Genomic DNA, 13,905 nt, shown 5'->3' with positions numbered 1-13,905 from the left:
ACTGTTCAAACTTTGGTTGCATTTTATTCTCTAACTCATTAATCAATTCACTATAGGTCTAGGTCTCATCAAATAGAATAACTTAAATGACAATCATCACCTTCAGAAATAATTGGGTTGTAGGATGCATGTATTTGCCTTGCTAAACACTTTTAAAAAATATAGAACTTCTGCTTTTTCCAATCATCTTTTGAAGAAGATTAATGATGCTGCTCTATTCTATATCTATTACTTATATCGCAATGCTTTGCTCAACATGTCAGATGTTGAATTCCAACGATGCTGAACATTTAGTAAAACTTTGGCTTACTTTTGAGTCCTGATGTTTTAACAATTGAATTGAAGATCTGCATAAGAATTGATGTAGATGTTATGATTTTGATAATGTCTCACGCTCTAGCAACTGCATTTGGAATGACTTTAAGGCAAATTAAACCATGATATTCTTCTTTTTTGTGAGGATTGAATCATAATAGTCAAGACATGAGTATCATACCTCCTAACAAATTCAAATATCTTTCACTACTCTTTTTCGCACTTAAAATATCCAATGGTTCAATAATTCCATCAAACATGGATCATCTGCCTTCCGAACTGCAATCTTTGCTCTAACAAAATACTTGGCTATCAAACTTTGTAAGACAATATGTTCAAATATAGTTTGTTCTCCATTGGTGACTTCAAGATTGCTAAGAATCTATCTTTGTCCTTTTGTGTAATGTTTTGGCAATGGAAACCAAGATACTTCCTCCATCCCAAATTATAAGTCGTTCCAAGAATCTTGGAGAGTCAAAGCATATCAAGTTTGACCAAACAAGTTTGACCAAATTTATAGGATCAGATAATAACATTTATGATATCAACTAAGTATCAGTAGGTTCTTCATTAATTATATTTTTATACTATATCTATTTGATGTCATAAATCTTTGTAATTTTTTCTATAATTTTAGTCAAACTCGACATACTTTGACTTTGCAAGATTTTTGAAATGACTTATAATTTGGGATGGAGGAAGTACCTATTTAGATGAGAACTGCATCTCTGGTATAGAATATAAGTGAAAATAACCTTGTCTCTGCCATCTAATACTTTTGAGTCAACATAATTCCAAACCTTAGTCCTTCTTTTGATTGACCAGCTTGATTCATCAGCTGACATAGGATCATGACTATCATTAACTATTTTTATTACCGATGAATCTCTCCATGGCACAAATATTTCATGATATGTGTTGTGTCAATCTGTTCATGACAAGGATTTCAATTCTTGTACACATAAACACAAAATATTGTAAGTGAGAGGGGGTATTTGCCTCATTGTCCATTTTTTTTCTCTAAGACACAGTAGGACAATATCCTGTCCCTTCATCCTACTGATGAGCGATGACTGGTGAGGCCTTACCAACCAAGTTTGGTTACAATCGGGTTAGCCAGTTAGCCTAGGCCATTACCATAACCACGCCCACACAGCCACGAATGCGCTGGGCTTACCAGTTTTGGGGCGGACACCTGGACTCTTCCTCCTCAGCCCATCAGGCGAACGAAGGATTATCTCCCGAATAGCTAGATGGCTCTCACCACTCTTCTCAATTCTGAACCCGATCTTCCCATCGATCGCATTCCTCCGTTTGGAGTCCATCAACAAGCTGTCCAATTTCAGTTTTGGCCGTGTTCATTTGTCTCGTTTGTATGGCCGCTCTGGTGCTCACCTGCACACACCTATAGTCCTCCTCGAAGTCCCAAACCAGCCAAATGGCCTGATAAATAGCTGGATACCACTCCAATTCAAGCCGGCTACTATGCTTGCTTCCAGAAAACAACACAGCTTTACTTTGGACGATACGAGATGTGTATGTATTAAAGATTTTTTTTCTTAAAGACATATGCTCTCACTTTTCTATGGATTGAAATTATATTGAGAAATGTACAAACACATGTTTTAATGTCCAGGGCTCCCCGCTGGACACTCAGTGGTAAACCACAGTGCAGCATCCTAATCCTGATCCTATGGAGACACCTGCAGACCTGGTCAACATGCGTGTCTCTGATCAACAGATTTCCTATACCAAGCCTAGCAGCTCCCCCTAGCTACTTCCTACCAAGCTCCAACAATGGCGGTGACGAGCTCTCGCTGCCTTCTATTCAGGCTGTGCTGCCTCTGCTACCTGCTGTCCTCCGTCCACGTCCCCCTCGCCGCCTCGCTCTCGTTCCGTTTCAACTTCTCGGACCCCGATTCCACCTGCACCGCGCAGAACGCAGAGCTGGCCTGCTCCGGCGACGCCTACTTCCACAGCACCGAGAACGCGATCGAGCTGACCAAGAACGTCATGGGCGACCTCAACAACCACAGCGTCGGCCGGCTGACGTACACGCAGCCGATGCCCCTCTGGGACGGCACCACCGGCGAGCTGGCCAGCTTCACCACCTCCTTCACCTTCCTGATCAAGCCAGCGCGACCGGACTCGCCGGAGCCGAGCGCGGACGGGATGGCGTTCTTCCTCGCGCACCACCCGTCCGGCCCGCCGCCCCGCGGCAGCCACGGCGGGAACCTGGGCCTCTTCAACGGCAGCACCAACAGGAACGCCAGCGGCGACGACCGCGTGGTGGCGGTCGAGTTCGACACGTACCAGAACTCCGAGTTGGGGGAGGTGGACGGCAACCACGTCGGCGTCGACGTCAACTCCATCTTCTCCGCTGAGTCCATCTCGCCCAACAAGAGCATCAAGTCCGGCGAGACCTTGGCCGCCGAGGTCGCCTACGACAACAGCACGGAGACGCTGTCCGTCACCCTCCGGATGGGCGGGGTCCCGCCGTACCGTGTCAGCGCCAACGTCGACATGCGGAGAAGCTTGCCACAGATGGTGGCCGTCGGCTTCTCCGCTGCCACCGGCAGGAACGTCGAGGTGCACCAGCTCCTGTCGTGGTCCTTCAACTCTTCTCTCGCGTCGAGGGAAGCACAAGCACCTGCACCTTTGCCCTCTGAGGCCATCACCTCCAGAGGGCATTCCATGGCGCATAGCAGCACGATAGCAGTATCTGCTGCTGCAGCTGGGTTTGTGGTTATCTGCGCTTTAACTGGGTTTGTTCTTAGGAGGAAACTGAGGATGTGGAAGAAATCCAAGGAAGCATCCGCCGGCGGCGGCGGCGAGCTCGACGATGAACACGACGGCGGCGGCGAGGCTGAGTTTGAGAAAGGCGTCGGCCCAAAGAGGTATAGTTACAGCGAACTCGCGGCGGCGACGAGCAATTTCTCGGAGGAGATGAAGCTGGGGAGAGGCGGCTTCGGCAACGTCTACAAGGGCTGCCTCAAGATCGACGGCGAGGACCGCCGTGTGGCCATAAAGAAGTTCTCGGAGTCGTCGGTGCAGGGGAGGAAGGAGTTCGAGGCCGAGGTGAAGATCATCAGCCGGCTCAGGCACCGCAATCTCGTGCAGTTGATCGGTTGGTGTGACAGCTGCAAAGGGCTCCTCATCGTCTACGAGCTCGTGTCGGAGGGCAGCCTTGACAGGCACATTTATAAGAACACGAGGTTGCTTACCTGGCCTCAAAGGTATGATCGACTAATGATTTTTTTTTTTTTTGCTGCATTACTTGTTTACATGCAACTGTCAAAGAACGACTAGTGATTAGTGAAAATTAAGATGCTACTATAACCTCCCATGAACATGAACATTTTTAGCACTGTCACAATTTTATATATTTGGCAATCTTGTTTCAAGATACTGTATAATTTGGTAAAAATTTCCCTTGTATATATACATAAAAACCTTCTTTCTCATCACCCATGCATCATCAACAGGTACAAGATCATCATGGGTCTGGGGTCGGCGCTGCGGTACCTCCACGCGGAGTGGGAGCAGTGCGTAGTGCACGGTGACATCAAGCCGAGCAACATCATGCTGGACTCCTCGCTGGACGCCAAGCTGGGCGACTTCGGCCTGGCGAGGCTGGTCGACCACGGCGTGAGGCCTGCGACGACGAAGGTGGTGCTGGGCACGGCGGGCTACATCGACCCGGAGCTCGTCAACACGCGCCGCCCCAGCGCCGTGTCGGACGTCTACAGCTTCGGCATCGTCCTCCTGGAGCTCGTCACCGGCCGCCGCCCCGTGGAGGAGCCCGACGACAGCGACGAGCTCTTCGTGCTGGCGAGGTGGGTGTGGCGCCTCTACCGCAGGAACGCCGTCGCCGAGGCGGTGGACGAGAGGCTGATGAGGAGGGAGCGCGACGACGACGACGACGGCAGCGAGGTGGTGGGGGAGCGGAGGCGGCGCCGGCAGCAGATGGAGATGGAGATGGAGCGCGCGCTGGTCGTGGGGCTCTGGTGCGCTCACCCCGACCGCAGCGAGCGGCCGTCCATCGCGCGCGCCATGCACGTCCTGCAGTCCACGCCGGATGTGGTGAAGCTGCCGGTGCTGCGGCCGCAGATGTTCAGCGGCGACACGTTTCATACCGTTACCATGGGAGGAGATGGTTACAGCGATCTGTCCTTCGGGGTGACGTCGTCGTCCACTGGTAGCGACACGTCGACGAGCGGCTACAATTCTCGTTCAGACAACAAATGATCGAAATGGTGAAATTCGATATGTATTTATATATGCAATACTCCCTCCGTCCTCTGTAATATAGTATATTCTATAGTTTTTAGAACAGATTAAGATTCACAAAAGATATATGTGCTCTCACTTTGTTTCCAAATATGACACTCTCATCAACAAGATTAACAGTGATTGGTTGATAAATGAAAAATTTTAAAAGTAAAACTGATTTTTGGCTTCTGGAATCTCTTATTTTTTTAGAACAAATTTTAAATGCTAAAATGTGCTATATTACAAGGCGGATGGAGTATAATTTAGTGGTTGTTTATGATCGGTAACAGAATCTCACTGAAAATACATCCCTAGTGTGGAATTATTATTCTTAATTTGCATTTCTATTACAAAATCATGTGATGAATGAATTTGTAGAGACAACTAATTTGTTTAGTTTCAGTTTTAAAAAGCTGTAACTGACAACATAACAAGATTACCTATTACACAATTTGGGGGGCAAGAAATGACTACATTTTTAAAGGAATACAGCGTAGCTTAACAAGAACTAAGAGTTGCTACTTAAAGGAGCTGCAGATCATGTCTCTGAGAGCAAGCACTAGACACAAGGTGGCATTTGATTCATGGATCCTGAATCTTTAGTGCTATGTCTTTCTTTTTTTATTTTCTTCTACTCTTTCAGAGTTTCTTGACTCTGTTCTTTTTGTCTGTTTTCTCTTGCTTTTTGTTTTATACTGTTTGAACCTCTTTTAATAAATGCTCCTGTAGGGATCTTTGATCCCTCCAGTTTATTCAAAAAAGATTACCTATTACATATGCATGATGTGTCAAGTGTCGGGTTAAACCTTCCCAACGTAGCCACAGTGTATACGGTGGTTATATGCTGATCCTCCCCACCAATAGTTTGCAATAGTGGATCTCATTTTTTTTGCAGGTTACTTTCGTCTCAGATCTAATGTTAGACACGGGGCATTGGAATGTAAATCTCATCAACACTATTTTCCTTCCAATTGATGCTCGAGCTATCCTTCGCATTCCTTTACGGTCACAGGAGGAGGACTGGTGCGCGTGGGAACCAGAGAAGTTTGGGGACTACACAGTGAAATCGGCATACAGATCATAATGGGCTAGTGCCTGGTATCTCATAATGTTGCTTCTTGGAATAAACTGTGGAAGCTAAATGTCCCACCCAAAGTTAAGATATTTTGTTAGAGAGTTTTACATGAATTTCTACCCACCAAAGATATTCTCAATCGTCGCCATATCGAGCGAACCGCCTTCTGTGAAGTGTGTGGAGCAGATAGAGAATCAATCAAACATGTCCTCACTGAATGCACAGTTGCAAAATTGTTTTGGAGAGAGGTCAGGTCTATGATGGGAGCAAAGTTGCCCCGACTTCACCCCCTGACCTGGGCCAGTGATATTTTGTTGGAAGGTTTCTGTACTGAAAAGGACCAATGTCTGTTCATAATTGGCACGTACTCGTTGTGGCTACAAAGGAACGGGCGTCGCCATGGTGAATCCCAACCGCCGCTGCGGCAAGCTGTGTGCTGGGCCATTGACACGGCGCACGATCTGTGGCAAATCACAAAAACACCAAAAACGAAGTCCACAACTGGAGCTCGGGTGCAGTGGTGCGCGCCACAAGGGGGTTGGATAAAATGCAATACAGATGGCACCTTCTACCAAGAGTCTGGACAGGGAGCAACCGGTACAGTCCTCAGGGATCAGACTGGTGCGTTTGTGGGTGGTAGGGCGTGCTGGCATGGCTTTGGGCTAGATGCACTGTCGATGGAGGCCCTAGCATGTAAAGATGGAGCGACTCTCGCGAGGGAAAAAGGCATCAGGAATCTAGTGCTTGAAACAGAGCCAACAACTAGTGAAGTTGTGGGAGGCGATGGATACTCAGAGAGCCTGCATTTCACCAATACTGAGAGATATTCAGTCAATTAGCAGCTTCTTTCTTAATTTTACAATAGTTTATGCTAATCGGTCTTGTAATCAAGTAGCTCATGTCTTGGCTAAGCAAGTCTCAGATGACAACAGGTTGCGGGAGTGGCAAAGAGACCCAGCCTGTATCCTCCACCTGATGACTGAACTTTGTAATCCTGGTGTTATTTGATCAATAGAAGCTCCTTGTCGCAAAAAAAAAGATGTGTCAAGTGTCAACAGCAGTCATATTATTAGCATCAGGTGGCCGCAACACTCTACACTTGGTTTGCAGCCACTGATACACATGACCTCAGCGGTTGTAAATATGTTTCTACAGGCGCTAGGAGCCAGTCGAAATAAATCTTTGCACTGACGGTTAACTGAGAATATGTGAAAATCTATTTTTACAAACAGTTTTTTTAGCCATCCGCTAGTGGAAATATTTTTCTAGAAAATATAAAATTGTCTTTTAAAAATATGAAAAATAATTTTAATCCCAGGGAAGGCCCACTAGCTAGTCGCAAGTCACGTATTTTTTTTTTTGTAAAATCACGCACTATGCGGCCGGTGGATTCGAACTAGAGAGCTCACCCTCACGCATAGCCTCCTTTACCATTCCACCCATCTATCTATATCAGAGTTTAGTTCCCCACATATTATCCTAAACTGAGCCTACATTGATTATTTGAGACCCTAAACGAATTTAAATGGAAAAGTTGTCAACTACAAAGTTTCATAACTTTTCAAGATCCACAACTTTTATATTGGTAGTTTCTCCATCCGAGGTCATTTACAAAATTTGAATTTCAAATTTGAGAAATTCAAACGTAGTTTTCGGTGACAAGATGATTTCAAATAAAAAAAAATTATCAACTACAAAGTTTCATAACTTTTTTCGATCTACAACTTTCATTTTGGTGGTTTTTTAAACAAGGTCATTTGAAAAGCTCAAAAAAGTAGAAATATGATTTTTAGTTGCGGTTCTTTAAGGAAAACCGCCTGTAGAAATACATGATTTCTATAAGCGGTAAAAACCGCCTATAAAAATTATACTCTACCGGTAGAGCTTTTTTTTTACTAGTGAGCCATGTGAGATTTGTCGTCTGCTGATGTTAACTGGGCAAGTTTGTCGTTGTTTACCAAAGAGAAAAGTCTCATTTTGGTTAGCCTTGAATGATCGTTTAAGTACAAGAGAACTGCTAAGAAGAAGAAATATGGATCTCCCAAGCTATAATTGTGTGCTCTGTCACTTGAATGTTGAGGAATCACTACATCATCTTTTTCTAGGCTGCCCTTTTGCACTCTCTTGCTGGGTGACACAGTTGCTCTCTTTAAGCTCTAGATTAGCAAGCTCTTCTTCAGGAGATAATTGTTGCAATGTTCTGGGGAATATAGACTGCAAGAAATGATGTCATCTTCCAGAATTGTAGTCACACTTTACAGGCAGTTAAGACCACCTTCAGGCAGGAATTAGTCTGGGCAGGCTCATGGCTAAGAATTCTTTCAGTGCTCAGTTGCAGTTATGGCTAGACAACTTTGTGTAATTTTGTTAATTTTCTTCATTTCTTTCTATGTTTCATGATGTAAACCTTCTGGACTTTGCACCTTTGTTTCAATTAATAAATTTACAGTGGGGGGAAACCCCTACTGATTTCCTAAAAAAAAACTGCGCAAATCCACATCTGTCTATGTCGTGTTTCTTAGTGATTTCACATATCATAGTTCTTCAAGCATCAAGTTCAAGTATTTCGCTCCAGCGTAGACAAAACTGTGGCTATTGCGTCAATTACTACTCAAGCTATCTGGGTCCTCTTTCGCCGAACCATGTTGGTTTAATTGGGACAACACCAACGCTGTCTTCCAATCCCATTCAACATCAGTGCATCAAGCAAGTGAAATTGATGTTTACATTTTCTGTGAAAGAGTGTAGCTTTTGGAAATGTTCACGTTCTTTATATTCCAGCTCCATCCTATATACAATGACATCTTTACCAAGGGGCTACCTTCTTTGTTCTTTACAAGAGTTCAGGTTTACTTTGAACGTTCAGCGTGCCATGATCTGACTGTGGCGAAGACATTTTAGACCGGCAGATGCGCCTAGAGCCTAGTATGCACAACTTTGTTGCTTTGGACTCTAAATCTTGCACAACTACTAAATTAGTGGAGTTCCTAGTGTTTTTAATTAGTAGTAAATTAAATACTATAACTAGTTATAGCACTAGGGAATCTTCACTAGAAGATATTTATTAGAGAAAGTTTATACTAAATTTTAAATGCTAAAACACTAGGAGAAGCCTACATCACTCGAAGAAGTTGAAAATTTTAGTTGTGCGAAGCATGGAAACGTCTTCAGAAGTACATTCGCGCCGCGATCCCCGAGCCAGGTCGTTTCCCTCGACCTCTACAACGTTAACGCATCTTGACCCTTGTTTCAATTTGAGTTGTATTATTATGCAACAAGAATAATGTTGGAGGAGGTCCTATACTTCTATTTCTACAAACCAGCCCTCTCTATGCCTATATATACATATATGATGTATTATTATAATCAATCTACTAATTCTGTATATTAATCTTACTTACATTTATTTAAAATGGCTGAAGCAGACAGGAGGCTGATCGTCCATTGGGCCGCCTGTTAGCTCTTGTAGGTATATGTGCTGATAACGTAGGAGCAAGTGCGAGGAAATCTCTTTGTAAATTTCGCAGAAGTACCACGTCTCTTGGACTAATGCTACCTACAAAAGAGACGTCACTATCGGATTCGAGAGCTTTGCCGTGGCACACGGCAAAGTGCCTAAAGCACACGACAAACACTTTACCGTGGATCGCACATGGCAAAGCCCGTACGTCACAGTAGCAGACGGTGAAGACCCTCTTTATCGTGCACCATCCGTTAGGCACACGGCAAAAACTTACGCCGTGTGTCTTTGTGGCACTCGGCACACAAAAACGAACTAACGGCGGAGGGCACAGTAACAACAAGCTTTATCGTGTGCTAGATCATCGGACGCACGACAAAGTAATTAAAAGAAAAAAGAGTTTTGTCGTGTGCTACCTAACCAGACACACGGCATATTTATTAATTAAAAAAAACTTTGCCGTGTGCTATGCCAGGGTAATAGCACACGGCAAAACTGCCCATAGATCAGTCATAGATAGGGATGAAAACGGTACGGATATTTTCCGACCGTATTCGAGACCGAATTCGTTTATAGGGGTTTAGATGTGTCCGTATCCGACTCTGAATATTCAACATCCGATACCGTATCCGTATCCGAATACTTAAATCATATATTTGTGATGTCGACATCCAATCATATCTTATCCGACATAATTGATATTATCCGTATTCGAATCCGAATCCGACCAAAAATATAAAAACAAATATGATATCAGTGACATCCATCCGTATCCGATCCGTTTTCATCCCTAGTCATAGATAGCCTTGCCAGAGGAGAAGATCCATTACCAAGTACCTGAAATCTATGGGCAGGTAGAAGAAGTTGTATTCCGACCTCACCCCACCTGGTGAGATCCTCTCGTTTTCATCCTCATCCTCCTGCGTCGTCAAAACGAATCGAGTAAAGCGATGTACACCTACTAGCTTCTATACAACCGGATTAAAAGAGCAAAACCAAGTAGTACATACTACTATTATTTTTCTACATATTTTTTTTTCAAGAATTTGAATCATGTGCGCAGTTCAAATTTGAGTAGATTGAAAAATCGTTAAAAATGCAATAAATTAGTTAAATATGACAAATAAATATAAAAAATACCAAGTTTTAACATGGTATACCATATATTGTGCGCGTGGAATATAAAAAGTTTGAATGGTAGATAATAATTTTTTTAGCTAGTTTGCCGAGCGCTAGAATAAGGCACACGACATAGGGTGTAACACCCAAAAATTTGCTTGTTTTTAAAATAGTTGAATTTGATTTATCGAGTCAATTTTGTGAGCATTAAAATATAGGAAAAATAAATAAATTTCGGGAAGTTAAAATTTAGTATAAGGTTAGAAACATATTTTGATGCATACATGCAGCAGCATTATATTTTTGTGATGTGTGGTTTTGAACAAAAGAGTTTTGAATTCAAATTCCATTTGAAAAAATGAGTTTGAAAATTGTTTTGGAAAAATAAAAAGGAAATCCTTTCTCCCCCTACCCCTCGCTTTCGGCCTGCTTGGCGCCAACCAGCCCAGCGCCAGCACCCTCCACTCCTCCTTCCTCTCTCTCACTGCCAGGCGGGGCCCGCCTATCATCCCTCATCTTCCCCCCAACCGCCCCCTCCCTCTCTCTTTTCTGTTCAGCAGAACCACTGCGCCCGCTCCCCGCTCCCACTTCCCCACGTTTCCTCGCATTTCAGTCTCTTTTGTGGAGCGCCCGCGCCCAACTCGTTTCTTGTCGACGAAAGCTGGTCGGCAGTCTACCTTGGGGTATACCTACGGTAGTAGTTTATCGGTAGACGGTGCGCAAGCTACGAACTCGATGGTGACGCAAGACACGGACAAGCTTTTTATCCAGGTTCGGCCGCCGCGTGAGCGTAATACCTACGTCCTGCGTCTTGTTGTATTGATTTGTGTTGAGAGAATAATATGTCCTAAGGGGGCTCCCTTGCCCCTCCTTATATAGTCCGGAGGGTAGGGTTACAGATCTGGAAACTAATCCTAGTCGGTTATAATTGCCATGGATAGTTCGATATCAATTCCTATTCTAACCGACTAGAATCCTGCTTGATCTCCACGTCTTGTTTCCTTGCGCGAAACTTCGAGCAGTCGGATCAAGCCTCGAGCTATCTTCGTGATGGGCCAAGCCTCCTGGCCCAAGTCTAGCCGTAAGGTTATAGGAGTTTATACCCCCACAGCTAGTCCCTGAGCACCATGTATTGTGAGGTAACACGCCGTCTTGAGCTTCTTCGACCAGTGAGGCTTGGCGTCTTCAATAAGCAGGAAAGTCGCCCAAACAGTTGCAACGGTGTTTTGACCAACTCAAAAGACAGTTGATCAATACTGACATCGCAGAAGCAGGTTGTTCGAAGAATACATGGTGCTCTTGAGAAAAAAATATTTCTTTTCTCGATGAAGTGTGCCCACTGATGCATCGTACCGATGTAGTCCCCGAGCTTGTTGGAAGGCGAAGTATGAACCTTGTAGCAAGGTCTAAAAAATTGAATTTACCAGTCCTCGAGCGTATCATGCTCGTTTGCAATCGTATAGACTAATCGACCAGTCCCCGAGCATATGACGCTCGGTGATCGTTTCAGTCCCCGAATTTTCAAATTGTGGGCTGGTCGACCAATCCCCGAGCGTATAGTGCTCAGATTGGTCGGTGCAGTCCCCAAGTCTCCAAACTGGCAAACTGGTCGACCAGTTCCCGGGCATATAGTGCTCGGTGGTCGGTGCAGCCCCTAGGTATCCAAACTGGTAGACTGGTCGACCAGTCCCCGAGCGTATAGTGCTCGGTGGTCGGTGCAGCCCCCAGGTCTCCAAACTGGTAGACTGGTCGACCAGTCCCCGAGCGTATAGTGCTCGGTGGTCGGTGCAGTCCCTAGGTCTCCAAACTGGTAGACTGGTCGACCAGTCCCCGAGCATATAGTGCTCGGTGGTCGGTGCAGTCCCTAGGTCTGTCAGTCCTCCACCAATTCTACCTGTTATTTTGAAAAAAGCATCTTGCCACATTAATGTGTGATGTGACGAGGCATCCTGGCATATTGTCAGATGGCTGCGTGAAAAGGTGCGCCTGGTAACTGTGCAGCCGCTCTTTGCGCGGTTCAAGAAAAGGAAATCATCAATTATACAAAAAAGCCGCTGTATTAACTGCCGGTAATTGTTGAGAACCGAAACGCCGCAACCGCCGCTGGGCCCGCCCACTTCCCAAGAATACAGAAAGTGGAAGGGGTGGAGCCGTTGCTTATAAAAGCTTGATATTACCCCCGTAATCTTTACCCTACCTTTGCCTTCGAGCTTTCCATTCTTGCCATCCTGCCTTCTGCAACCACCATCAGTTCTCCTTACTCGCAGTCGTTCCCGCAGCATCAATGGCGAAGAGTGACTCCAAGAAAAGGGGTGAGCTGATGGCCAAGGAGTGGAAGAAATCTCGGAGCAGCACGAGGTCCCTCAACGGCCTCGTCGAAATGGGGCTGCTCCACAACCAAGAGCTCGGCGACTGGAGGGCGCCAGAAGGGGAAAGCTACCCCGACCCCCGTGCCGGTGAGATCGTAGTTTTTGAAGATTTTTTCAAAAGGGGCTTTGGGATTCCTGTTCACCCTTTCCTTCAGGGTCTTCTTCTTTACTATGAGATCGGGATCTGCAATCTGCACCCGAACTCAATTCTTCTTATTTCCACCTTTATCCATCTGTGCGAGGCCTATGTTGGAATAGAGCTGCACTTCGATCTCTTTCGTTACCTTTTTTGCCTGAGGAAGAAAGGAGCAGTTGGAGGCTCCAAGATTGCAGGTGGAGTATACCTCAATCTTCGTGATGGGATGAAGAACCGGTACCTTAACTGCCCATGGAACACTTCCCTCACCGAATGGTACAAGAAGTGGTTCTATGTCAGGGAAGAGCCGGGTAGCTCCACGTTCTGCGACGTGGGCTACATCCCTGAGAAGAGGGTCAGCTGGACAGACCGCCCGGACTTCACTGGTCAGGTGGCCGACCTGATGAAACTGATGGACTGGTCCCGCTTAGACGGGCCAGGAGTGGTCGGTAACTTTATTTGTCGTCGGGTGATGCCCTGCTAGAGGAGGGTTCACTCGGCATACGAGTACGCAGGGAGCCAGAACCCGACCAGGATGAGTCCTGAAGTTCTGGAGAAGGCGGAAGTGCAACAGCTGTTGAACGAGTTGTTGAACTTTGCAGACGACAACTTCGTTCGAAGCGGTGGTCGGATGTAGGCCTTCAAACTGGGACGACCAGCTCCTAAGGTAATGTTACTGACTGATTTTACTTTCTGAGTACTTGTTCTCTCAGTTGTTGACTTGTCTTTGATTTTGCTGTAGATTGGAGACGTTGACCGGTGCCCGATGTACATATCACTAGCACCTGGCATGGAGAATCCCACGGGAGTAGACCCGCCAGGGGACGACGCTGCTCAGTGTCCTCAATACACCAGCAGCGAGGAGGAGCAGAACCGTCCCGCCCCGACCACCGAAGACAGATTAGTGGGGAAGAGGCCACTGGTGGCGGACCCGTCCCCTGCGGAGACGCTGCCGGCAGAGAGCAGCCAGGCGCCAAAGCGCCATCGACTCGTCAAGATCACCGACAACGACGAGGAGGAGGAGGACGCACCTTCTTTGGTCCGGAGACCGCGCAGTCATCCAGACGTTGCGCCGGCCAGCACTGGTCGGATGACCAACGACCCTCCTGCCCCACACGTCGAGCCAGCGCGTGTCGTAGAGACAAGGGCGGAGGCACCG

General features: G+C 46.0%; 1 protein-coding gene across 1 annotated transcript; it reads left to right on the top strand.

The window, feature by feature from the left end:
• LOC8055536 (L-type lectin-domain containing receptor kinase IX.1) lies at positions 1,987–4,674 on the top strand. Its single transcript, XM_002462198.2, has 2 exons — positions 1,987–3,551; positions 3,801–4,674. The coding sequence occupies exons 1-2, from the start codon at positions 2,113–2,115 to the stop codon at positions 4,561–4,563; spliced, it is 2,202 nt and encodes a 733-aa protein (XP_002462243.1). The 5' UTR covers positions 1,987–2,112; the 3' UTR covers positions 4,564–4,674.

Source organism: Sorghum bicolor, chromosome 2 (genome assembly GCF_000003195.3).
Source record: "Sorghum bicolor cultivar BTx623 chromosome 2, Sorghum_bicolor_NCBIv3, whole genome shotgun sequence".
In the NCBI taxonomy this organism is placed as follows: Eukaryota; Viridiplantae; Streptophyta; class Magnoliopsida; order Poales; family Poaceae; genus Sorghum; species Sorghum bicolor.
Note: the sequence above shows the minus strand (reverse complement) of the source record. Positions and strands in the feature narration are given on the sequence as shown.